The sequence below is a fragment of the Arvicola amphibius genome, chromosome 11, assembly GCF_903992535.2.
Source record: "Arvicola amphibius chromosome 11, mArvAmp1.2, whole genome shotgun sequence".
Classification (NCBI taxonomy): Eukaryota; Metazoa; Chordata; class Mammalia; order Rodentia; family Cricetidae; genus Arvicola; species Arvicola amphibius.
This window is the reverse complement of record NC_052057.2, coordinates 97,859,247-97,880,409: the sequence shown is the minus strand read 5'-3', so window position 1 is coordinate 97,880,409 and position 21,163 is coordinate 97,859,247. Positions and strand designations below refer to the sequence as shown.

Below are 21,163 nucleotides of genomic sequence, written 5' to 3'. Positions count from 1 at the left end.
ACAGAGGTTTAATATCAATTATAAATGCTCAGCCAATAGCCCAGACTTATTACTAGCTAACTCTTAACATTTAAATTAACTCATTTTTTATCTATGCTTTGCCACATGACTTGGTACCTTTTCTCAGTACATAGCATGCCCATCTTGCTCCTCTTTGTGTCTGCTCACAACTCCTCAGATTCCGCCCTTCTTCCTCCCAACATTCTCAGTTTGCTCTCCCACCTAACCTTATCTTGTCCAGCTATTGGCAATTAGCTTCTTTATTAAACCAATCACAGTGATTTATATTCACAGTGTAAAGGAATATTTCACAGCATTATTTAGGAAGTGGCAGGTGGGAAAGAAAAGTCTGCCTGCAAATGGCCAGAATTCCCATCTAAAATCTAACAAAACTTATGAAAAGATTTAGAGCACACAAAAACAGAGCCGCCTTCCTAGTCTCATGTGTTTCGTGCCAGCCATGATTTGGAGACGCATCTCCTGGCTGTTGCCTGTGGGCTTGGGTACCAGCTTGTGCCGTGAGATAAGTCATGTGCTGGGGAAAGTGTCCATAGTTTCTTACGCTGGCCACAATGCAGAAAAGCATCTCCTGGCAGGTGCCTGAAGGAGGGAGCCAGCTGCAAAAACAGAGGTACTAGCCACACTGCTTAGCAGTTTAAAGGCTCATGCGTTCAGAAAAAGATTACAAATATTCAGTAAAGACAGACCCATATGAAAAAAACCCTTCTAAACAGGTTATGGTGTGTTAATATATATATATGTATATATATATATATGTATATATATATGTTTAGGAGAGAGAAAAGAAGTAGTATATACAGTCATAGATTAAAAAATAAAGTTTTAAAATAATAAAGTCCTTAAAAAAGGGAATACAGTAATGTAAAAAAAAAAGCCACATAAAGATGGGAATCCAGAGTCTGGATTCTGTATGTTATTGTGTTGTCTTTAGATTTTTTTCTGATTACAAGTGAAGGAACCACAGCTGCTAAAATACACTAGGTTATGAAAACTGCTGGATTAAACCTGATGGGGGAAGTCCTTCTGTATATGTGCTGTTTTTGTTGGTTAATGAAGCAAGAAGATACTTCGGCCTGTGATAGGACAGAGTAAAGCTAGGTGGGAAAAGCAAACTGAATGCTGGGAGAAAGAAGGTTGGATCAGTGAGATACCATGTAGCCGCCCGCAGGAGTAAGCCAAAGCCATGTGGCGTCACACCAATTAATAGAAATGGTTTAATTTAAGATATAAGAGCTAGCCAATAAGAAGCTAGAGCTCATTTTTAATAATAAAAATAAATAAAAAAGCTAAAGCTAATAGACCAAACAGTGATTTAATTAATACATTTTCTGTGTGATTATTCATGTGTGGGCAGCCAGGAACGAATGAGCAGTCTCCGACAACATAAACTAACCTATGTATTCTAAAAAATGTCTTGACTTCAAAATGGAAGTAAAAAAAAAATATGTTACTTTGAGGAAGAGGTTATGCTTTTATTTCCACAGGAAATGAGAGGCTGTTGATTTGTTCAAGGTTAAAGATGATCAGGTTTAATCAAAGAAGACCTCCTGAAATTCTGGCTATAGACACAAATAAGCCCAGAAAAACTACAAGACATGTAACATATATTTTAGTTGCTCAAACAAAACAAAAAAAAATCATCTTTGGCTAACTTGTATACAATGAATAGTATACACTTGTATTAATACAAATATGTATGTTAGCTTAGTCTGTGCATTTTCAGAACAAGGAGATGAGATACCAGTGAAAACAGAGGGCCCAGGTGATCCAGCATCTCAAAATGCCTTTGTTACAATCTCCTCAGAATTCTGCATCCAAAACAGCTCCAAGGCTGCTGGCTGAGATGATCCAGCCTCACAGAATACTCCAGTCAAGACTTAATTATTCTGATTTTCTCAAGGTTCCCCCAAAGCTATGAGTGCCTACAAACAATAGGAAGCAGAAAACAATGTCAACTTTCCAAAAGGTGGATTTTGGATATTTGCTATTGTTTATGGGGGTTGGTTACAAGTTGTTACTGGTAATGGTCAGAAAAAAAATTGGGACAAAGAAGATCAGACTCAGGGATATTGTTCTGAAAAGAAAAGGGGGGATATAGAAATGATAAGATAAAAATGTAGATTATTGAGTCTAAGCCAAAAGACAACTATTAATCTCAAAATATTTTGCATTGGTATGGATTTTGGTTTGTTGATACAAATTTAAAGTTATTTTTACTATACCATATGTATGTTTCTACTCTTGTTTGGGGTATTGTGCGTATGCAGCTCATTTAAAAATGTAATACAATTAAGAAATACAAATCAATAGTGATCTATAACAGTCAAACTTAAAGTCATGTTAAGTATGTTTTCACAGTCATACACAGATATATTTAGATAGATAGATGGCATTCAAACATTTCAAAGACCTACAGTATATGATATTTAATATGTTTAATAAACTAAGACTTTTCATGACAGTGAGACATGTCTGCTCCTGACAGCAACAGTCTACTTCAAAAGAAGATAATGGGCATCGAAGAATCTCTGTATGGAGTTTGCTTTCTTTATGGCAAAAGTTAGCCATTCAAGAAAAGAAAATGCCCTCATGTCCATTGTTGACAGTATACTGTCCAAACTGGACCAGCCGGACGCAAAAGAAAGCAACTGCCAAACTTTGTCAAGCCAAGGTAGACCAGTCCTTCAAAATTCCCTGCTTCTCAGAAAAGTCTGTGAGATATACTAGGCCTGTAGGCCAAAGTTAGATGTCTCAAGGTTACAAAAGAACTTTGGGTGACTGTCCAGGCAGTCAGACGTCCCTGTCATTAGGTAATATTATACCCTTCTGGGGTCTTTGAATGAGTTAAATATTAAATAGTTAGACTTAAAGTTTTTCTTAGTTATGATAAAAAGTAAATTAGGTATAAAACTTTGGACTCACAAAGATAAGTAATAGAGCATTTTTTTTCTCGGATTTTGTCAAATACAAATGGACTAGACATTGTAACTGTAATTCTTATTTGATAACTGTTTTGTTATATATAATTTTACTATGTTAACGTTAAAACCATCCTTTTTATTTAGACAAAAGGGGGGAAATGCTGTGGAATATTCCTTTACACTGTGCGATGATTGGTTTAATAAAGAAGCTGGCTGACCAATAGCTGAACAGGATAAGGTTAGGCAGAAAAGCCAAGCTGAGAATGCTGGGAAGAAGAAGGGCAGAGTCTGAGGAATTGTGAGCAGACATAGAAAGAAGCCAGATGGACAGGGGCACGCTCTGTACCATGACACGTGGCAAAGCATAGCTAAGAAATTAGGCTTAATGTAAATGTAAGAGTTGAGCTATTGGCCAAGCATTTATAATTAATATTAAACCTCTGTGTGGTTACTTAGGAGCAGCTTGTGGGACAGAAACTTCCGCCTACAAGAAACAGAAACATAGCTCTCAAAACACAACACCACCTTCATAGGAAATTGAGGCAGGGTAGGGAAGGACACAAACAGCATGAGTGCCAAAGCAGGGTTAGGAGTAAACGCTGGTAGTAGAGCCCTCACCTAGCGAATGTAAGGCAGGAGTTAGGAGTAAACGCTGGTAGTAGAGCCCTCACCTAGTGAGTGTAAAGCCCTGTGTTGGATCTCCAGCACCTGAAAACCAAGAGAGATGGCCATACTTTTTTTTTACATTACATAGGGTTGGGTTTGTGCGTCAAGAGAATGCTTGTCTGTTGCACCTGTGCCTCTTTTTTTTTTTTTTTTAAGATTTATTTATTTATTATGTATACAACATTCTGTCTCTATGTATGCCCGCATGCCAGAGGAGGGCGCCAGATCTCAGTGCAGATGGGTTGTGAGCCACCATGTGGTTGCTGGGAATTGAACTCAGGACCTCCGGAAGAGCAGCCAGTGCTCTTAACCTCTGAGCCATCTCTCCAGCCCGCACCTGTGCCTCTTGACTCCGTTTCTGTCTGTCACTGGTCCTAGTTTCTCCGCTGTATCACCGTGTAGCTGGAACTGAAAAGAGAGTGTGTCCATCTCCTTGGTGCTCTGATGATTTTCCGGCAAGCATCTGGCTCCCAGGAACACTGGGCATGAGGCTTTTCCACTATCTTTCTTAATATTTTCTCGTTTCTTTTAAGAGTTGTTAGTTCTGACTTCACCGCTGAAGGTGTGTCACTCTATGTTCCCAAGGAAAACACCCATAGACTTTTTGCTTGTATCAAGTAAATACCACTTTAGGCCAGCCACCCCATCTGTAAACCAGGAATAACATCAGATTGCAGGGGTACTGACTGCGGTTAATTATATACAGTGTTTAGGAGCAGGGCAGTTACACAGGGACTCTGGAAGTTCTTGGCATAATACTATAGCATTACAATAATTCTGGCTTGCAAATTATAGCCCAGAAAAAGCATTGCAGGGGAAAGCATCTCTGACTCCATGGCCGGCTGAGAGCGCAATGTGAAAAATAAGTTGTGAAATACAACTTCTTGTCCTAAACCTTCAGAAAAGCAAAGGCAATGCTACCATGTGCAGCCCACATTCAGGGAACAGGGAGCAAGCATCCAGATACTGGGGCGGACTTTCTTGGCCCAGGTGTCCTGGCATACTGCCAGGATCTGACCACTTTTCCTTCCTGAACCTAGAAGCTGAAGGGAGGGAGCTGAATGGAGGTGAGGCTTCAGATGAAGATGTCCTGGCCTTTGGTGTGTGTGTGTGTGTGTGTGTGTGTGTGTGTGTGTGTGTATGTTTTCATTAATTGGGGCCTCTGTCCATGCAGAATGATTAAGAGATTTTGCAGCAGAGCAAGGATTTAAAGGGTAATTTGAGACATTTAAGTCTAGGGAATACCCAAAATAAACATCTAAGCATTCTGGGGCCTCTGCCTATGCTCTAGACACCATATGGGCAGCCTTGTGGTGCGTGCACACTATAGGACTATTTCCTATGCTAAACGAATAGGTCTCAGGTAAGAAGTAAGTGGCAGTGTTTTCTGATATTGTTGGGATGGGGGTTAACATAGTGGGGGTTAGGAACTTCAAGTGCTCATAGGGAATGAGAGAGACAAATAGCTTGACTGTGCGTAGGTGGAACGCAGCCTTCTGAGAGCTGGGCCTGGCTGTTCTTCACTGTGGTCTCAGGCCTGAGCCTGGATAGGTCACAGGGAGAGTCTAGAAGAGATGACACTGTGGCCCACCAGGTCCCACAGTCTCAGGATCCACCTGGACTTGCTGCCTACTTTAATAGATTACTACTCCTACAAGACACCGGACAGTGTGCCAGACTCACAATGTCCAGATGACAGATGGAGATTATGGGTGCAGAGTGCTACTTTGGCAAATCAGCACTCTTAAGGAATGTCTCAGCTCCCAGGGACACACATCTTAGCCCTAAGCTATATAGGGAGAGGGGGTGCCTAAATTCCAAATAGAATTAAGGTTTACAAGGCAGATGTCTTGTTTTCAGGTAAGAATTTTGGTCTTGACAAGGATCATGCTTACCTTCTCTGAGAGTAGACCCCAAGGAAAGTTACCTTTGGCCTCGGTTCCTCACATTTGGGAAATAACCACATTAAGTCACATCATTATGGAGCCACCAGAACCCAGGACTGGTATCTAAGTCCATCAGTGTGATCTACCTCGGGGCCTCAGTTTCTCCATCTGTAAAATCGTTTCTGGATCAAATAGGGCCTCGCCAGCTCCTGCAACCTTAAGCGTTAAATGTTTACATAGCTGGTTCCACTAGGTTGGCAGTGAACGGGGTTAAAGCCCCACTTCCTGCAAGGTGAAAAGGTAAGCAAACATTTCGACCTCCCCTTAGCCTTGCTCCCGGATTGGTGCCCCGCCGGGTCCCAGCCGCCTATCGCGTCTGCATCCGTCATCTGGATTGCTAATACGCTCATTAACATAAAGAGTCTTTCAAAGACCCGGCTCCGGAAAAACTGAACCGGAGTCTCTGTCCCTTTAAAAAGAAAAGGGACTCACGCTCTTTCGTTAAGGGCATCTCCTCCGCACGGTCCTCTCTGTCAAAAAGAGGAACCGTGCGTTGGTCTACTCAGCCGACTACCCCAACGCTGGGCATCTATTCCTGGGGTGCACGGGTCCCGGGTCCCCGGGAACTGCACAGACAGCTTTGGCCTCGGAGAGCCACAGTCTCAGTCGGAGGGAGGCAGGGCCGGCCAAGTGGAAGGACACGGGAATCCCTCGGGCACGACCCGGGCGCTGGCGCCCAGGCAGCCGCAGGAGGTGGCTCGTGCTGAGGAGGGGAGGTTCCCGGTCTCACGTGGGGGCGGGGCCTCGGTGCAAGGGGCGGGGCCTACGGGGCCGAGCCGCGGCGCAGGGCGGGCTCTGGCGGCCGAGTGTCACACACGCGGCGGCTCGGGAGGCGGCGGCAGAGGCGGCGGCCGCTGTAGCAGCAGGCGCCTCCGGGACGGGTAGGGGCGCGCCGGGCTCCGCCGGGCGCGGGCCGCCTCTCTCCGTCGCTCGCTTGTTCTCCGACCCACGGCGGGGCCGGGCTTGCCCCGGCGTACTGGAGAAGCCCGCAGTCGGTCGCGGCTCGCACGGGGCAGGGGCGCGCTCCGCTGGGGGGGCGCGCTCGGTGCGGGTGTGAGAGGCGGGGGGTTCCCGGCCTTCCGCTCTTTGAGGCCGGGGACCCTATGAGACGCGCCCGTGAGGGGCGCGAGATCCGAAGCTCGGGCGGAGCGCAGCGCGGGTGGAGGACTGTGCTGCAGCGGCCGGAGCCGGGCGGCGGCCAGCAGGAGGCGGCGGCTGCGAGAACTTGAACTTGGCGACGGAGACCCCGCACGCCCCCCCACCGGGGCCGGGGCGTTGCGGGACTGGGCGGCAGCGCTGCCCCCCGAATGGCCGCGGCGGCGGACGGGGCTCGCGCGCCGCGGCCCTAGGCGGCCTCTCGCCATGGCCAAGTGGCTGAACAAGTACTTCAGCTTGGGCAACAGCAAGACCAAGAGTCCGCCGCAGCCGCCGAGGCCCGACTACCGCGAGCAGCGGCGCCGGGGCGAGCGGCGCGAGCAGCCCCCACAGGCCCTGCCGCAGGCCTGCTCGGCTTCCTCGGCGTCCTGCGGGTCGGCCGCCGCCTGCTTCTCGGCCTCGTCGGGCTCTCTGCCCGACGACAGCGGCAGCACGAGTGACCTCATCCGCGCCTACCGCGCGCAGAAGGAGCGCGACTTCGAGGACCCGTACAACGGGCCGGGCTCGTCGCTGCGTAAACTGCGCGCCATGTGCCGCCTGGACTACTGCGGCGGCGGCGGCGGGGAGCCCGGCGGGAGCCAAAGAGCCTTCTCGGCGGCGTCGGGCTCTGCGGGTTGCTGCTGCGCGGCGTCGGGGGCGGGCGCCGCCGCGTCCTCGTCCTCATCCTCCGGTTCCCCGCACCTCTATCGCAGCAGCAGCGAGCGGCGGCCCGCCACGCCAGCCGAGGTGCGCTATATCTCCCCGAAGCACCGGCTTATCAAAGTGGAGAGTGCGGGTGCTGCGGGGGATCCCCCGGGAGGCGTGTGCTCCGGCGGTCGCACCTGGAGCCCGACGACCTGCGGAGGCAAAAAGCTGCTCAACAAGTGTGCCTCCGAGGAGACCGGAGCCGGCCAGAAAGAAAAGGTAAGACCCGAACCTACTGATGGGCACGGGAAGCTGAGGCACTGCCACGTTGACCAAGCCCTACGAGTCAACTTTGGTCTGGCACCCTGGAGTCTAGGCTCCGGCGCGCACTCTGGTCAGACTCCGTCTCTTTGGCTACTGCTCCCTAAACGCCTCCTTACCGAGCCCACAGCCTGAGCGAGAGCACCCCGCCTAGCTTTACCCAGAAGACAGACCCAGCCAGCCCTTCCTGCTCCCCCAGTAAAGTGAGCTTTGGCGGGCCTAAAAAAGCATTTGCTCGTTTATCTCACGGTTGTGTGGTGGTCCCCCTCCCAGATATAGATGAGAATTGAGGTCCAGAGCAGGAAAGGGACTCTCTGGGTTATAGTTTTCCTTGAATGTGTCTATGTAAATGTTTCTGAATCTCGCACTCTGCGTGCCAGGTTTCCGAAGCCAGGCGGCCTGTTGTACTGGAGCGGTATTGGGAACCCCCACGCAGGCTTTTCCGGTCCAAATGTCCGTCCTCCCAGAGAACTCACCGATCTGGCACTTCCTACCTCCTCTCCCCAGCTCCGGAGGAGCTCTGCTAAAAGGAGACCAATCTCTGCCCACCTCATTCTCTCTCCTGACTCCATCCCTATAGTACAATCTCGGGGACGAGAGGCCTTTGTGGTAACCCCCTGCCAATCACGCATCAAGTCTCCCCTGCTTCTTAGCAAGAGTTAATTACAGCCAAGGCCCCTCTACTCCTCTTCACACTCCAGAGTTGCTCTCCCTTCCCCCATAAAACACTTGCTCTGTCTACTTCTAGTGGAGGCAGTGTTTTGATTAAATCTGAGGCCCAGCGAGAGATCTCGATCCTTAGGGCAGGGTTGCTTGGCTGTCAGGCCTCTGCTCTGGCTTCTCCCCCACATTCTTTTTGGAAGCTCAAACTTTTGCCTGGGATGGTGGAGCCTGGATCTCCAAACAGGGAGACATTTTCTACCTGTCTGCTGGTGCTTGGGAGAGATGAGTTGGGGGGTGCCCTCCTTTAGTTTTCTTCCTGGGGTCAATCCCTCCTGCTTTGTCTGTCCAGGATGGGTGGTGCGATGCGTGCAGTGTGAAGCAGTCTTGTGCTCCCGGGAACTGTGTGAGCGCTCACCTTGAAAGCTTGTGCTCTGGGACTTCCCAAGCACCCAAGATGCCACACTCGGTTGACAGTGAGCTGGAAGCCCTTGTGACTGCACACCCAGCAAGGGGGCGAAAGAGATGTCCTTGCTGAGTGCTGAGTCTGGTTGAGGCTTGTGGTTGGTGTTTCAGGAAGGAAAGGCTCTTGCAGCTTCGTAGTGGCCAAGCTTGGTTTGGTTGCCCACTGGGAGAACCTGGAGCTTTTACATTTGAAAGTTATAACTAAGCTTTCCAGAGGTTTGCAGCCCACTCACCATTGTTGGAAGACCACCCCCCAGGGGGCAGACTTTCTTTGTCCTACTGCTAGTGGTTCAGCCTCCTTGCTAAGTCTTTTTTTTTTTTTTTTTTTTTTTTTTGGTGGCTTTCAAAATTATAGTAAATTTTTTTGTCAATTAAGAGTTCAGACTTTGAAATGCTTGGTAATGATACTGAAACTTAAAGTGTGTCTAATACTTGGCTTCATTGTTACCAGATAGTTCCCATGGGTCTTAGCGCTCCTCTAGCAGGTACTGGAAGGGGAACCCTGTCCTGTGCATGTCTGTATTGAGGGCTGTGACAGAGGCCATCCTGCGATGGGGGCTTCTGGAGGGCATCTCTGAGGCAGGACCATTGTTGAACTGGAGCCAGTAGTGATTGCGGGTAGCTGGAGAAGTGTCTGCCCTTTAGAGGACTGCAGGTAAAATCTGGGGCTGGGACGGAGAGGACCCTGGAGGGGCTGCAGGGCCCTGGTCTTGTAAACTGGGTTGTATGGTGTCAGGGAATGACGTTTTTTACAAAACTCTCTCTGGGCTGTTTTTCCTCTGTTGTACATAGCTTTGATCTTTCAAGAGTTGTCTGTCTTGGGAGACAAGGGAGGAAGTTACCAGATGTTCCTTCTATCAGGAGGAAAGGGGACAGCAAGGGAGTGGTTGCAAGGCCGCAGACTAGCTAGCACAGGGGCACTGAGTGTCCCTGGAAGGCTGGCTAAAATATTACCGGAATCTAGTCCTGCAATTTTATTTTCTGAGACAAGGCTCAAAGAATGCTTACCTTAAACTTACTGGGTAGCCAAGGATGGGTTTCAGTTTCCTTTTTTGGTGTGTGTGGGGTGTTCAAAACAGGGTTTCTCTGTGTAGCCCTGTCCTGGAACTCACTCTCTAGACCAGGCTGGCCTCGAACTCAGATTTGCCCTGCCTCTGCCTCCTGGAGTGCTAGGATTGAATTTCTGACTCCTGCTTCTACCTCCCAAGTGTGGGGACTACAGGCATGGACCTTCTAGTTTTATGCAGTACTGGAAATTGAACCCAGCATGATACAATTGGTACATGATAAACAAGCAGTTCCATCCAGGGAGCTACGTCCATCTTCAGCCCCCTCCTCTGCAATTTATTTAAAAAAACAAAACAAAAAACTGCTGCACATTTGTTTTTTCTTTGGCAGCTTTATACATATATACTATTTTTTGTTTTAGATTTAGTTATTTACTATGTATACAGTATTCTGCTTGCGTGTGTGCCTGCATGAAAGAAAGCACCATAGTTAGTTGTGAGCCACCATATGGGTGCTGGGAATTGAACTAAGGACCTCTGTAAGAGCAGTCAGTGCTCTTAACCTCTGAGCCATCTCTCCAGCCCCCATATATACTATTGTATCTTGATGAAATCCACTCCTAACTTCCCAGTCTCCCTCTGTATCCTCCTCCCCAACAACAGCTGCTCCTACCTTAATCTCCTATTTTAAGAAGTCACCTCCTGAGTTGGATTAGTGCTGCCTGTGTGGGCATGGGCAGACTACCAAGGGCCACCCCATCCTCAGCTCTCAGTTGCTAGTAGCTCCTCAGCTGGGGTGGAGCCTCTTGGGTCCCCCACCCCCATACTAGGATTATTGACCGGCTTGATCTTGTACAGGTCTCCTGTGGGTAACTGTAGTTGCTGTGAGTTTATGAGTACAGTGGCCATGCCATGGCTGGAGGACAGCAAACATTTAAACGGCTCCTCTCCCCATCGTGTTTCTTGTTCTGGCTCATTTCCTGAAACTTGTGACTCTACAGTTCTGGTGGGATCCTTGAGAGTGCTTTTCAACAAGTGTCTGAGTGATTGTTCCTGGGTCCACTTTGAGAACCCCGAGCCGGATGCCATGATGGCGCTTCTTTACCAGGACCACTTTGGGTCCAGGCTGCAGGTGCACATCTCCAGCTCAGTATGTGGCCAGTATCTCCCATCTGGCATTCAGATGGCAGTCTGGTTTTCACATTATTTCTAGCAGACAGCATTTGGAAGTCCAGACCTTCTGTGATCCCCCTGAACATCCCTGAGCCTGTCTTCAGTCCCTACCAGTGGCTTCAGAGAACCCTAGTTAGTCTGGGGCAGCCTAGCCTCCCATTGTTGCCTTTAGAGAACTGGCCTGTGCCAGGGTCCAGTTTTTTTTTTTTTATTTTTTTATTTTTTTTTATTTTTCGAGACAGGGTTTCTCTGTGGCTTTGGAGCCTGTCCTGGAACTAGCTCTTGTAGACCAGGGTGGCCTCAAACTCACAGAGATCCACCTGCCTTTGCCTCCCGAGTGCTGGGATTAAAGGCGTGTGCCACCACCACCCGGCGCCAGGGTCCAGTTTTAACCCCAAACCTGAGTCAAGAGTTTCTGTGTCGTGCAATGGAGCTGGTGGTCCGTGCAGCCATCTTGCTGTGCTGCTCACACCATGGTTCAGCTTTGGGGTCCTATTCCTGCCCTTTGACACTGCCTTTCATTTTTGAACACGATGTCATCCTGTTCTCCAGGCAAGTGAGTCCTGGGGCACATAACTTGCATCCCAGTCCCACTACCACATCTATTTTCCTTATAGACTCTCTTGGGAAAGAGACTTCACTGTTTCGGAGTCTCTGTAACATAACTTAGCTAACCAGCATCCTGTGCTCAGAGATGGGGTAAGAGAGGGAGTTGAGTGGGAAAAGAGTCTGAGGTTAAGGGTGCAGTGATCTTCGGTCTGAGCTCCTGGAGGAAGTGGATGCAAGTTTTCATCATTTTCCCCTATGGGGCTTTTGCCTTGAGAACTTGGGGAGGTCTTTATCTGGGAAGTAGGCCTTTAAGGTGAAACTGGGGGCAGAGGTATGAAGCAGGACGAGTTGACTGTAGGCTGTAACGGGGCTTGTGTGTCAACGTGTGCATATACTCCCACGGCTGTAAGACGTCATTGTAGGAAGCCGGGCGATGCTGGCGCGTGCCTTTTATTCCAGCACTTGGAAGGCAGAGGCAGGCAGCAGCAGGCAGATCTCCGTGAGTTCGAAGCCAGCCTGGTCTACAAGAGCGAGTTCCAGGATAGGCTCCAAAACTACAGAGAAACCCTGTCTCAAAACAAACAAAAGGCATCATTTTAGGGTGTTTTTTTTTTGAAGCCAGAGCCTATACGCAGTGGGTCTTCTTGGGAAATGAGAGGTGAGACCATAGGAGAGGTGGGGTGGGGTGATGATACCGGGTGGGGGCCTCAGTTTGATTCTCCCAGGTGAGTTTTTGCATGGGAGGGGGTGTTTCTTAGAGCAGTGGTTCTGAACCTTCCTAGTGCTGCTTTAATAAACAGGTCCTCATGTTGTGGTGGCCACCAACCTTTATAAGATAATTCTATTGAAACTTCACAGATGTTAATTATGCTACTGATTCCAATGTAAATATCTGATATGTGACCCCGTAGGGTCACGACCCACAGGTTGAGAACCACACATCTGGAGGAGATGGCCCAGAATTAGGGGGCAGTTGTAATATATTTCAGGTGAGGGGGTGGTAAGGGTCTGAGCTCCTGGGAGAGGAAAGAAAACTGTAGTAGGTGGATATAGGCAGAGCTAATAGTCCTGCAGTCATGCTGTTGGGGAAAAACGACACTGCTCCCCCAAAAAGTCAGTCAGTAGCGGCGCACACCTTTAATCCCAGCTCTCAGGAGGCAGAGGCAGGAAGATCTCTGTGAGTTCCATACAGCCTGGTCTATAGCCAGGTCCAGGACAGCCAGGGGGTGGGGAGGGGTGGAGAAGCCAGGTATTTGTGGGTCTCCTTGGATGCAGCCAAACCGGTCTCATCCAGTTACGTTTTCTGCTGGTGGTGTTTCTTTTGTCATAATTAAATGGTGTTTCCAGTACACCTGGGAAAGTCAAGATGTATCATGACATCAGTTTTGCCAAGTTTTAAATACATGCTAATGTCTACCAACACTTGGTATATTGTCAGCATCCACAGAGCTAACAGGTTTTCCATAGCTACAGAATAATAACTTTTAACTTGAAAAAAAAGAAAAAGGAAAACACCTAGCAGTTAGTTTCTGAGCTCTTCTCTAGGCAGCGGGAGTTTAGAGGAAGTAAGTGTGGCTGAAGAGGTACATCAGGGTACAGAAGGCTGTGTGTCCGGGCTCTGCAGCTGCCTGGTCATAGCTTAACCATAACCACCTGGCACTCAGATGGGGCGAGGGAAAGCCAGGTCTGTATTCATAGCTACTCTGGAAGTTGAGGAATAATAAATTCAAAACCTATCTGGGCGGCTTCAGAGTGTGTTCAAGGTCAGCCTGGACAGGTTAGATCTTCTCTCAAAGTAAAAAGACGGTCTGGAGAGATGGGTGGCTCAATGGTTTAGAGTGCTCATTGCTCTCCAGAGGACCTGGGTTCCATTCTTGGGACCCACATGGTGCTGATACATAAGCTCACTACCATCCGTAACTCCAGGCCTAGGGGGTCCAATGCCTTCTCTTGGTGTCTGCCTGCTCCAGGCACATACACGATGCACAGATAGCATGCAGGCAAAACATAAAAGAAAAGTGAGAAAAAAAGAGAGGGCTGAGGTGTTGCTTAGTGGCAGAATATTTATTTGTCTAGCATTCACTTAGTGTGTGACACAGCACAGTCTTTTCAGCTTTTCCTCTCTGAGAGGCTTCCCAGCTCAGCTTCCCTCCTTCTCTCGTTTACTCAGGCAGGGAGGGGCCTAGTGAGTCTGGTCAGTTTCAGGGACTTCAGGAAGCTAGTTTGAATTGTTTACCTTCCTGCTGAAGGAACTTCCTGAAGGATGGAATGTTTCAATCTCGGAAGAAGGTTTTGCACAGCAACCAGGCCTTGGATTCAATCCCCAGTACCTTGAATTCCCTCCCATCCCAAGCTGAGAGAAAATCTTGTTATTTCTTAACACTTGTATAACTATGTATGTAGTATTATGTATGTATGTAGTATTATTTTGTATTAGGTCTTATAAGTTTGCCAGTCAGGGCATAATATACATGAAAGACAAATATCGCTGTGCCTTTTGCCTTATTTTGTTTATTCTTTTGAGACAGGGTCTTACTGTGTAGACCAAGCTGGCCTTGAGCTCACAGAGATCATCCTGCCTTTGTCTCCCGAGTGCTGGGTTAAAGATGTGTGCCATCACACCTGGTCCTACTCCGTTATTTTATATAGGAGACTTAAGCTCCTATATATACTTTGTGGTATCCAAGGAAAGATCTGAAGACAGTTTCCCCTGGGTATCGAGAAATGAACAAGGACACTAGGTTCTCAAGCCCGAGACTGTGTCAGACAGAACCTGTGGAAAGGCTGAGGTGTGTACCAAGGGCTGGACAGGCCTGAATGCTGGCAGGTGAAGGAGGGTTGCCGCAAGGTTTCAGCTGAGCTGACTCTTGGGAAGGGATGAATGGAGAGGCCTGAGCAGGGAAGGGAGGAAGAGTACGCTGCCATGCAGAGGGTGGTGGGCCTGATGGGCAGGTACAGAGGGGCCCACAGTTGACAGAACTGACTCCGGGCCTTCCTGAGGGAGTCGACCTGTTGTTTTGTCTTTTCACAGAAATCACTAGTCAGGATCAATGGAAGCCAGGGTCAAAATGTCAGCCATTTCTGTTTGATTGACAGCCATCTTCTCCAGCCCTTAAAAAAGTCCTCTTTGGAAAAGGTTAGGACCAGAGTTTATTGCTGTAGTTCTGCTGAGTTCAGGTTCCCCATTCATGAGAAGTGATGGCTGTCAAAGCCGTTTCCAGTGTTAATGCCCCAGAAGGCTTTGTTCTAACAACTTCCATGGTCCCAAAGTCCTCACGGGCACTGTAGGTACTAGGTCCAAATACTGTAACAGCTGTTGCTCTATCACAGGGCACTCCGGCCTCCTGGGCTTTAAACTACAAGTCAGCCAACTTTTTTTTTTTTTTAAAGGGCCAGAGCCAGTAGTAAATGTTTTCAGATTTGAGAGCAAGGTGGTCTCTACTGCAGCTGGTTGGCTCTGCCATTGCAGCTAAAAGCGGCCTTAAAGAATATATTAGAAGGAATACTTGTGTTCTGATAAAATTTTATTTTCAAAGCCAGGCAGCTGGCCCATGGGTCGTAGTTTTCTACCTAGGCATAAAATACTGAGTTTCATTTCCGGTCTTGATGGGCTTCACTGAGTCATCTTCAACATATGTTCAGATGGCAGGATGGGGTTCCAGAAAAGAGCAGAAACCCATGAAGTTTCCTGAGGTTGGAATCTGGGGCTGTTCTGTAGGTACTGTTGGCCCATCTGCGGATAAAGATGATGAGGTATGGAGCAGTTAGTGATGAACCTCGTGTCACAGCTTCCAAGTGTCAGGGCAAGGTGCACGCCTGTGCTCTGAGCCCACTATGCGTGTGCTCTTCACTAATCTGGCTTACTCTTTCCCAGTTTAAACGACCACTGGCAGGCCCTGCTGTTCACTGTGATGGTTGTGTTTCTTCTCCCTCACACCGAATGTTCACCTCCTTGCCTCCCTTCCTTACTTTTCCAAAACCACAGCTGGATTCTCTCTCCCCTCTCTGTCCACTGCTGAACTCCACAAAGGAGATGTTAATCCTGTACTTGAGTTATTTTATAGAGAAATTCTGCACACAGGGTAGGCGCGTCCCAGAGGACAGCTGCATAAAACGTGTGCCTTGTAATTGTCATGTCTTCTCATTATGACACCAGACCTTCCCTCTCCCGAAGGATTGGCTAGGGTGCGTGTGTGCTGCTTTAAGATGAAAGCTGGTGGTACCTCTCTCTGCCTGTGTCAAGAAAGAACTTAAGTTTCCTAAAAGTAGATCAGTCAGGTGACCGTCTTCACTAATGAGACGGTCTTGGAACAAGACTGATTAGGACTTAACCTTGAGACTTGTTCCTGTCCTCTCCCTGCTCCCAAAGCATTGCTGTCCTATAACCTTGGCTTTAAAAGGCAAATTTGAAGCAGGTGTGGTTTCCTCTGGTCTTGCAGCCAAGCCTTCCTCTGGTGAGTTTAACTTGTGTTTTAGAAGCAGAGGTCAGCTTTGGTCTTAAAACAAAACAAAACAAAACAAAACCTGGACTTGGGGCCCAAGAGGTGGCTCAGCAACCTGAGTTTGATCCCTGGAACCCACGTGGTAAAAGGAGAGGACCTACCTTTTGAGGTGGTTCTGTGACCTCTACATAGGTCCTGTACACAACCGGCCCAGAATAGAACCTGAGACTTGTAGCTTTACAATTGAAAGCTGGGGCTGCTGCATGGTTGGGTAACACAGACCTGTGTGCATGACAGAAGTTATATGTAAACAGGTTTGGGGTGAGCTAAGAGTGACCCTGCAAAGAGGGTGGTCTGGACAGCACCATGGAACTCAGGTGGAGAGAGGAGGGGAAATACCTTCAATGGAGAAGCCAGGAAGCCTCCTCTGAGGAGGGGATGATTGGGCAGAGAAAGAGTAGTGTGGCTAGGGGAGTTCGCACAGTCATGCTAGCCGGTTGTCTTGCATGCCACCTGCTGTTTTGTGTGCTTTATATGCAGTTCTTACTTCTCACTGCCCTCCTTTGATGTATGTGCTACTATAATTTCCGTTTATTTATTTATTTATTTTGCTTGTACAACGCAGAGATGAGATTTGGAGCTGGGTCCAGAGTCTGTTTCTAACCACTGTGCTGTATCACCTCCAATTGCATCTCACACCCGAGTAGTTCTGCGTTGTCGTTTACTTTACTCTGTAATTTCCCAGTACCGCGTAAGAGTGACCGGTACTGTGATCTTGTAATTATTCCACAGCACAGTGGTCACTTTTATGCCTGTAATTCGCTGGCTTCTCAGACCCACTTTGGGGAAGACGCTGAATTCCCCGTTTGCAGATGGAGAGTTGAGCAGAGCCTGCCCTGCCCTTCTGCAAGTTCTAGCTGAACTGGCAGCCTTGTCTTCTGAGGCCAATGCCCTCTAAACCAGGGTGGGGAGGCCACTTGGCCAGAGCTGGAGTTGGCAGGAAGGGTGACAGCCTGACTGAGTTCCGTTTCTTCCTGTGTTTCGATTCAGTGCTTTGCTGCGACCATTGAGGCACATGGACTGAGGGCCTTGCTTCCACAATGGAATTTTCCTTTGCTTCCTGTTTGGTATTTTCCAGTAATATTTCTATTAATGTTTCACTTTCAGAGGTACTGACTTCCTGAGAAGCGTGAGCTTTCTCAATGTTGAGCCAGGAAGGACTGACTTTTCCTCTTGGTCATTCAGTTCCTTTCTGTTTTCTCCAAGGGGAGCTCTGGATTTCCCATCATGCTGGAAGGGAAAGGAGCTTGTCTGTGTGGCGGGGGTGTCCTGGGGATGGAGAAAGGGTTAGTCAGGACCCTGGGGAGTGACTCAGCCCTTGCTGGTGAGGCGCTTACAGTAACTTGTGGCTTGACAGGTGTGTGTGTGTGTGTGTGTGTGTGTGTGTGTTGGAGAGTGGAGGTTCACTGAGTAGGATTTGCTGGCTGAACCCAAAGTCTCCAACTGGAATGAGAATGACCTTGTTTATGTATTCTCTTTTATTCATTCAGTAGCTCTTGCTTAGAAGTGCTACATGCTGCCTGGTGGGCGCTGGTGGCGGAAGCCTTTAATCCCAGCAGAGATAGAGGCAGGCAGATCCCTGTGAGTTCCAGGCCAACCTGGTCTATAGAGCAACTTCGAGGACATATCCAGAGCTATATAGAGAAAGAAACCCTGTCTCAAAAAACAAGTGCTACATGCTAGGTGCTGTTCTGTGTAGCTGGTAGGAATAGAACCTAACTAAATATGAATACCTCGTTCCCCCGGGGTTAAGATGTAGGGTAGAGTTTAGAAGGAACTTTACTGAAAGGCCAGATACTGCGAGCTGTACCAGAGAAGGGCCAGGCAAGAGGGGGAGGCAGGAGCTGGCAGGGCTGCTCAAGGGGCAGTGCGGAGGTCAACACCCTTGGGCGGGACAGGTCAACTCCGAGGGGTGTGGAACAGAGAGACCTTGAGCCTCCTATGTAGGTCTTTCACTTGTACTCTAGGAAGCCAATAGAAGGTTCTGAGCAGAGTTGCTGAATGATTTGATGTAGGTTCTAAAGAAGATTGCTTCAGGGCTGACATGTAGCTCAGGGGTAGAGCACTTGGCCTGCTGAGTGAGAGACCTTGGATTTGGCTGAGTGGAGGGGACAGACAGGCCATTGGAACTTGGGTGCCCTTCAGCAGCTTTTCTGACAGATGAATGGGCAAGAAAAAAGTCAATGTGTCTGCTAGGATTTGACTGAGTAGCTGGGAAGATGTGTGGCCACTGGCTTTGTTAGGGGTTCCTGAGGACACAGGAACCTCTGTCTGGGGCTGCAAAAGAAAGTGGGAATGCAGGAAGCAAAGGAGGCCACATGAAGGATGGCTACAGTGACGGAGAAAATGGACGTCCAGATAGAAGGGTAGGATCACTTGGATGTGAAGGATGGATGAGACCTTGGAAAGTGTAGGAACTACAGGTTCACTTTTTAACACTTTAACAAAATCCAGCGCAAATAGTATTCACAAATCTCTTCCGTTTCCTTCATTTTTTTTCTGTCGCCCTCAACCCAGGTGTTTGCATTCTCACTCAGAGGCCTGTCTTATTCCCAGCTTCGGCTAGGTCCTAGTTTATCCTTCCATGTCTGTTATGGGGACTCTGACATTAATGAATTCATGCTGGAGTACCAGATTTAGACCAGATGTGTTTAGAGGTAGGGGGTTAAACCCAGGAAAGGACAGATGTTTGAACTCTTGATAATTTCTGTAGTTTGAAGAGGCCACGGAGTATCTGTCTAGTTCAGTGCACTCACTGTATGTAACACTTCCATTCAACAGAAGGCCAGCCTGACAGCCGATAGGACCAACGGGAACACAGATTTTAAAGTTTGAGTTGCTCAGTTTATACCTTAGATTAACTGAGCCATGGTTCCTCTTAATTTTGTGTGTATGTATGCTCACATGTGTGTGGGGGTGTGCATACATGGATGTGAGCATGTGCCCATATTTGCTTACGTGTGTGAGCGTATATGCATGTGTGCTCTGTGCACAACCATGTTCAAGAATGTGTGGGTGTGTGCATGCATGCACACATACGTTTTGAATGTTGTGTTTTGTTGTTTCTTTTCTTTCTCCCTTTCATTACCTCCTCTTTTTCCTTTTCTTTCTTCCTCCTCTCTTTTGGAACAGGTCTTGTATGATGCTTTAGGCATCCTGGAACACACTGTGTAAATCGGGTTGATCTTAATCTTGCAAGGAGCTTCCTGCTTCTGCTTCCCAAGTGCTAGCATTATAGGAATGTACCATACCTGATTTCTATGCCAGGATGTCAGTTTTTAAGTAACCCATGGTGGTTGATTGTGTGACCTGCTCTCCTAGACCATAGGGCCCTTGGGAGTGCCTGGGAAATCCCTTAGCTGACCACCCCATTCATCCCTGAAAACGTCAATGATAAGTGCATTTGTCCCTTACCACCCAGGCTAGCCTTTTGCACAGCTTGGATTGATTTTTTTCTTTGTAATTCATTTTTATGCTCATGGGTGTTTTGCCTGCATGTATGTATGTATGTGCACCATGTGCATGCCTGGTACCTTTAGAGGCTAGAAGAGGGTGTGGGATGCCCTGTAACTGGAATTACGGATGGTTGTGAACTACCATGATGTGTGCTGAGAATTGAACCTCTGTCCTGTGCAAGGTGAGTGAGCACATTCAACACTGAGCTGTCTCTCTCTAGAGAATTTTCCCCTGGCTTGTGATTGTGTCAGCTGGAGCTCTGCTGACCAAATCCCTTTCCCTCCTCTGTGGCACATAGTATAGCTTGGTAAAACTCTGGTGGGGTCAAGCAAATCCAGTCTGACCTCTCTTCTTCCACATAATGACCTGTGAATGTGTGATGGTATCACCTCAGAGCAAGCTATAATAACTGTGCTACAGGGCTAGGTTCCCAGCCAGGGCACCAAATGCTAAGAATTACAGCGGAAGACTTGATGAAGCCCAAACTCAGGAGCTTGTTAGGAAGTAGAAGAGGCTGGTCAGCGCAAGTTCCAAGTAGGTGGGCCAAGATCCATGCGGAGAAGTTCTTAGCACAGTGATTGGATGAGGAGCTGGGTCTCAGTCATGGGTGAATTGGGGAGGTTCAGAGATAGAGGGGAGCAGCAGGACAGGAGACTCAAAACTGTTGACCCAAACATTGCAGGACCCTATTGGTGGTCCATTGACTGTGTCATGAAACCAGCATCAGAAGGCCTGATCTCACATGCTGTGCCTGGGCATGGATGCTGTGTAACTTAGAATACGATATTAGCTTTTCCAGGCCTAGATTGCTCCATCTGTTACAGAGGGTTAATGAGTCTAGTGTTTCCTGACCACTTACTCTATGTCACTTTTGCTGTGTGTGAGCTTCATGGTTGGTCTTTGAAGGGGTATCATGAGGCTCCCCCACTTTACAGGTGGCAAAATGAGATGATGTTTAGGGGAAGTGTGCCAGTCACTGTAGGGTTGAAAGCCATTGCTTTCTGTGGCAGAGCACAGGGCCTGATGCGTAGGAAGAAACTTATGACTTTTGTATTACTTTGACAATGTTTGTCCTTGTCCTTAGCCCAGCTTTAGACTCAGGGCTTTGCTTTCAGCCTGTGGCTGTCCTCGGAAAGGGCCCTTCCCCTTTTCTTTCTTGCAGAAGGGCAGTTCTAGGGCTGTATGTGCTGCTCACAGGTCCACACATGCTTTATGAGGCTTACGAGCCTCAGTCTTTCGAGGAGGAAACTGAGGCCTACAGGTAATGCAGCTAGTAATGGACAGAGCTGGACCTGGGGCTGTGTCCACCCCTAACCTCCTGTGCTCAGGTGCAGGGGATGTTGAGAACACCGCTCTGTATCAGCTCTGGTGGTCTCAGCACTGTGAGGCCAGCCAGAGCTCACCAGTCTTTCCAGGATGGGTATGTAAGACACTGGAGCTAGGAAGCAATGGGGTCATATCTGTTTTCTAGGAAAACGTGTGTCTGCAGCCCAGAGGGATGAGCTACAGAGGGGGCCCTCAGTGGAGCCCTGAGGTAGAGACCTCAGTTAAGCAAGTGTAAGGTCTGGCCGCAAGGATCTGACCCAAGATTGCATACTTAAGCTATGAAGCATGTGTCTGGCCTTTCAGGCAGCTCTCTGAACGACACTGTTGGTCAGTGGAGGGAAACAGACCAAGCACTTGTCGAGGTCTAGGCT

General features: G+C 48.3%; 1 protein-coding gene across 1 annotated transcript in view; it reads left to right on the top strand.

Annotated features, from left to right (window-relative positions):
* The first annotated feature begins 6,372 nt into the window (after nt 1-6,372).
* Shb (SH2 domain containing adaptor protein B) overlaps nt 6,373-21,163 on the top strand; it is a 110,912-nt gene continuing 96,121 nt past the window's right edge. Inside the window, exon 1 of the mRNA XM_038347874.2 lies at nt 6,373-7,612. Within this exon, the coding sequence (XP_038203802.1) occupies nt 6,917-7,612 (696 nt within the window). The 5' untranslated portion in view covers nt 6,373-6,916. The remainder of the gene's footprint in view (nt 7,613-21,163) is intronic.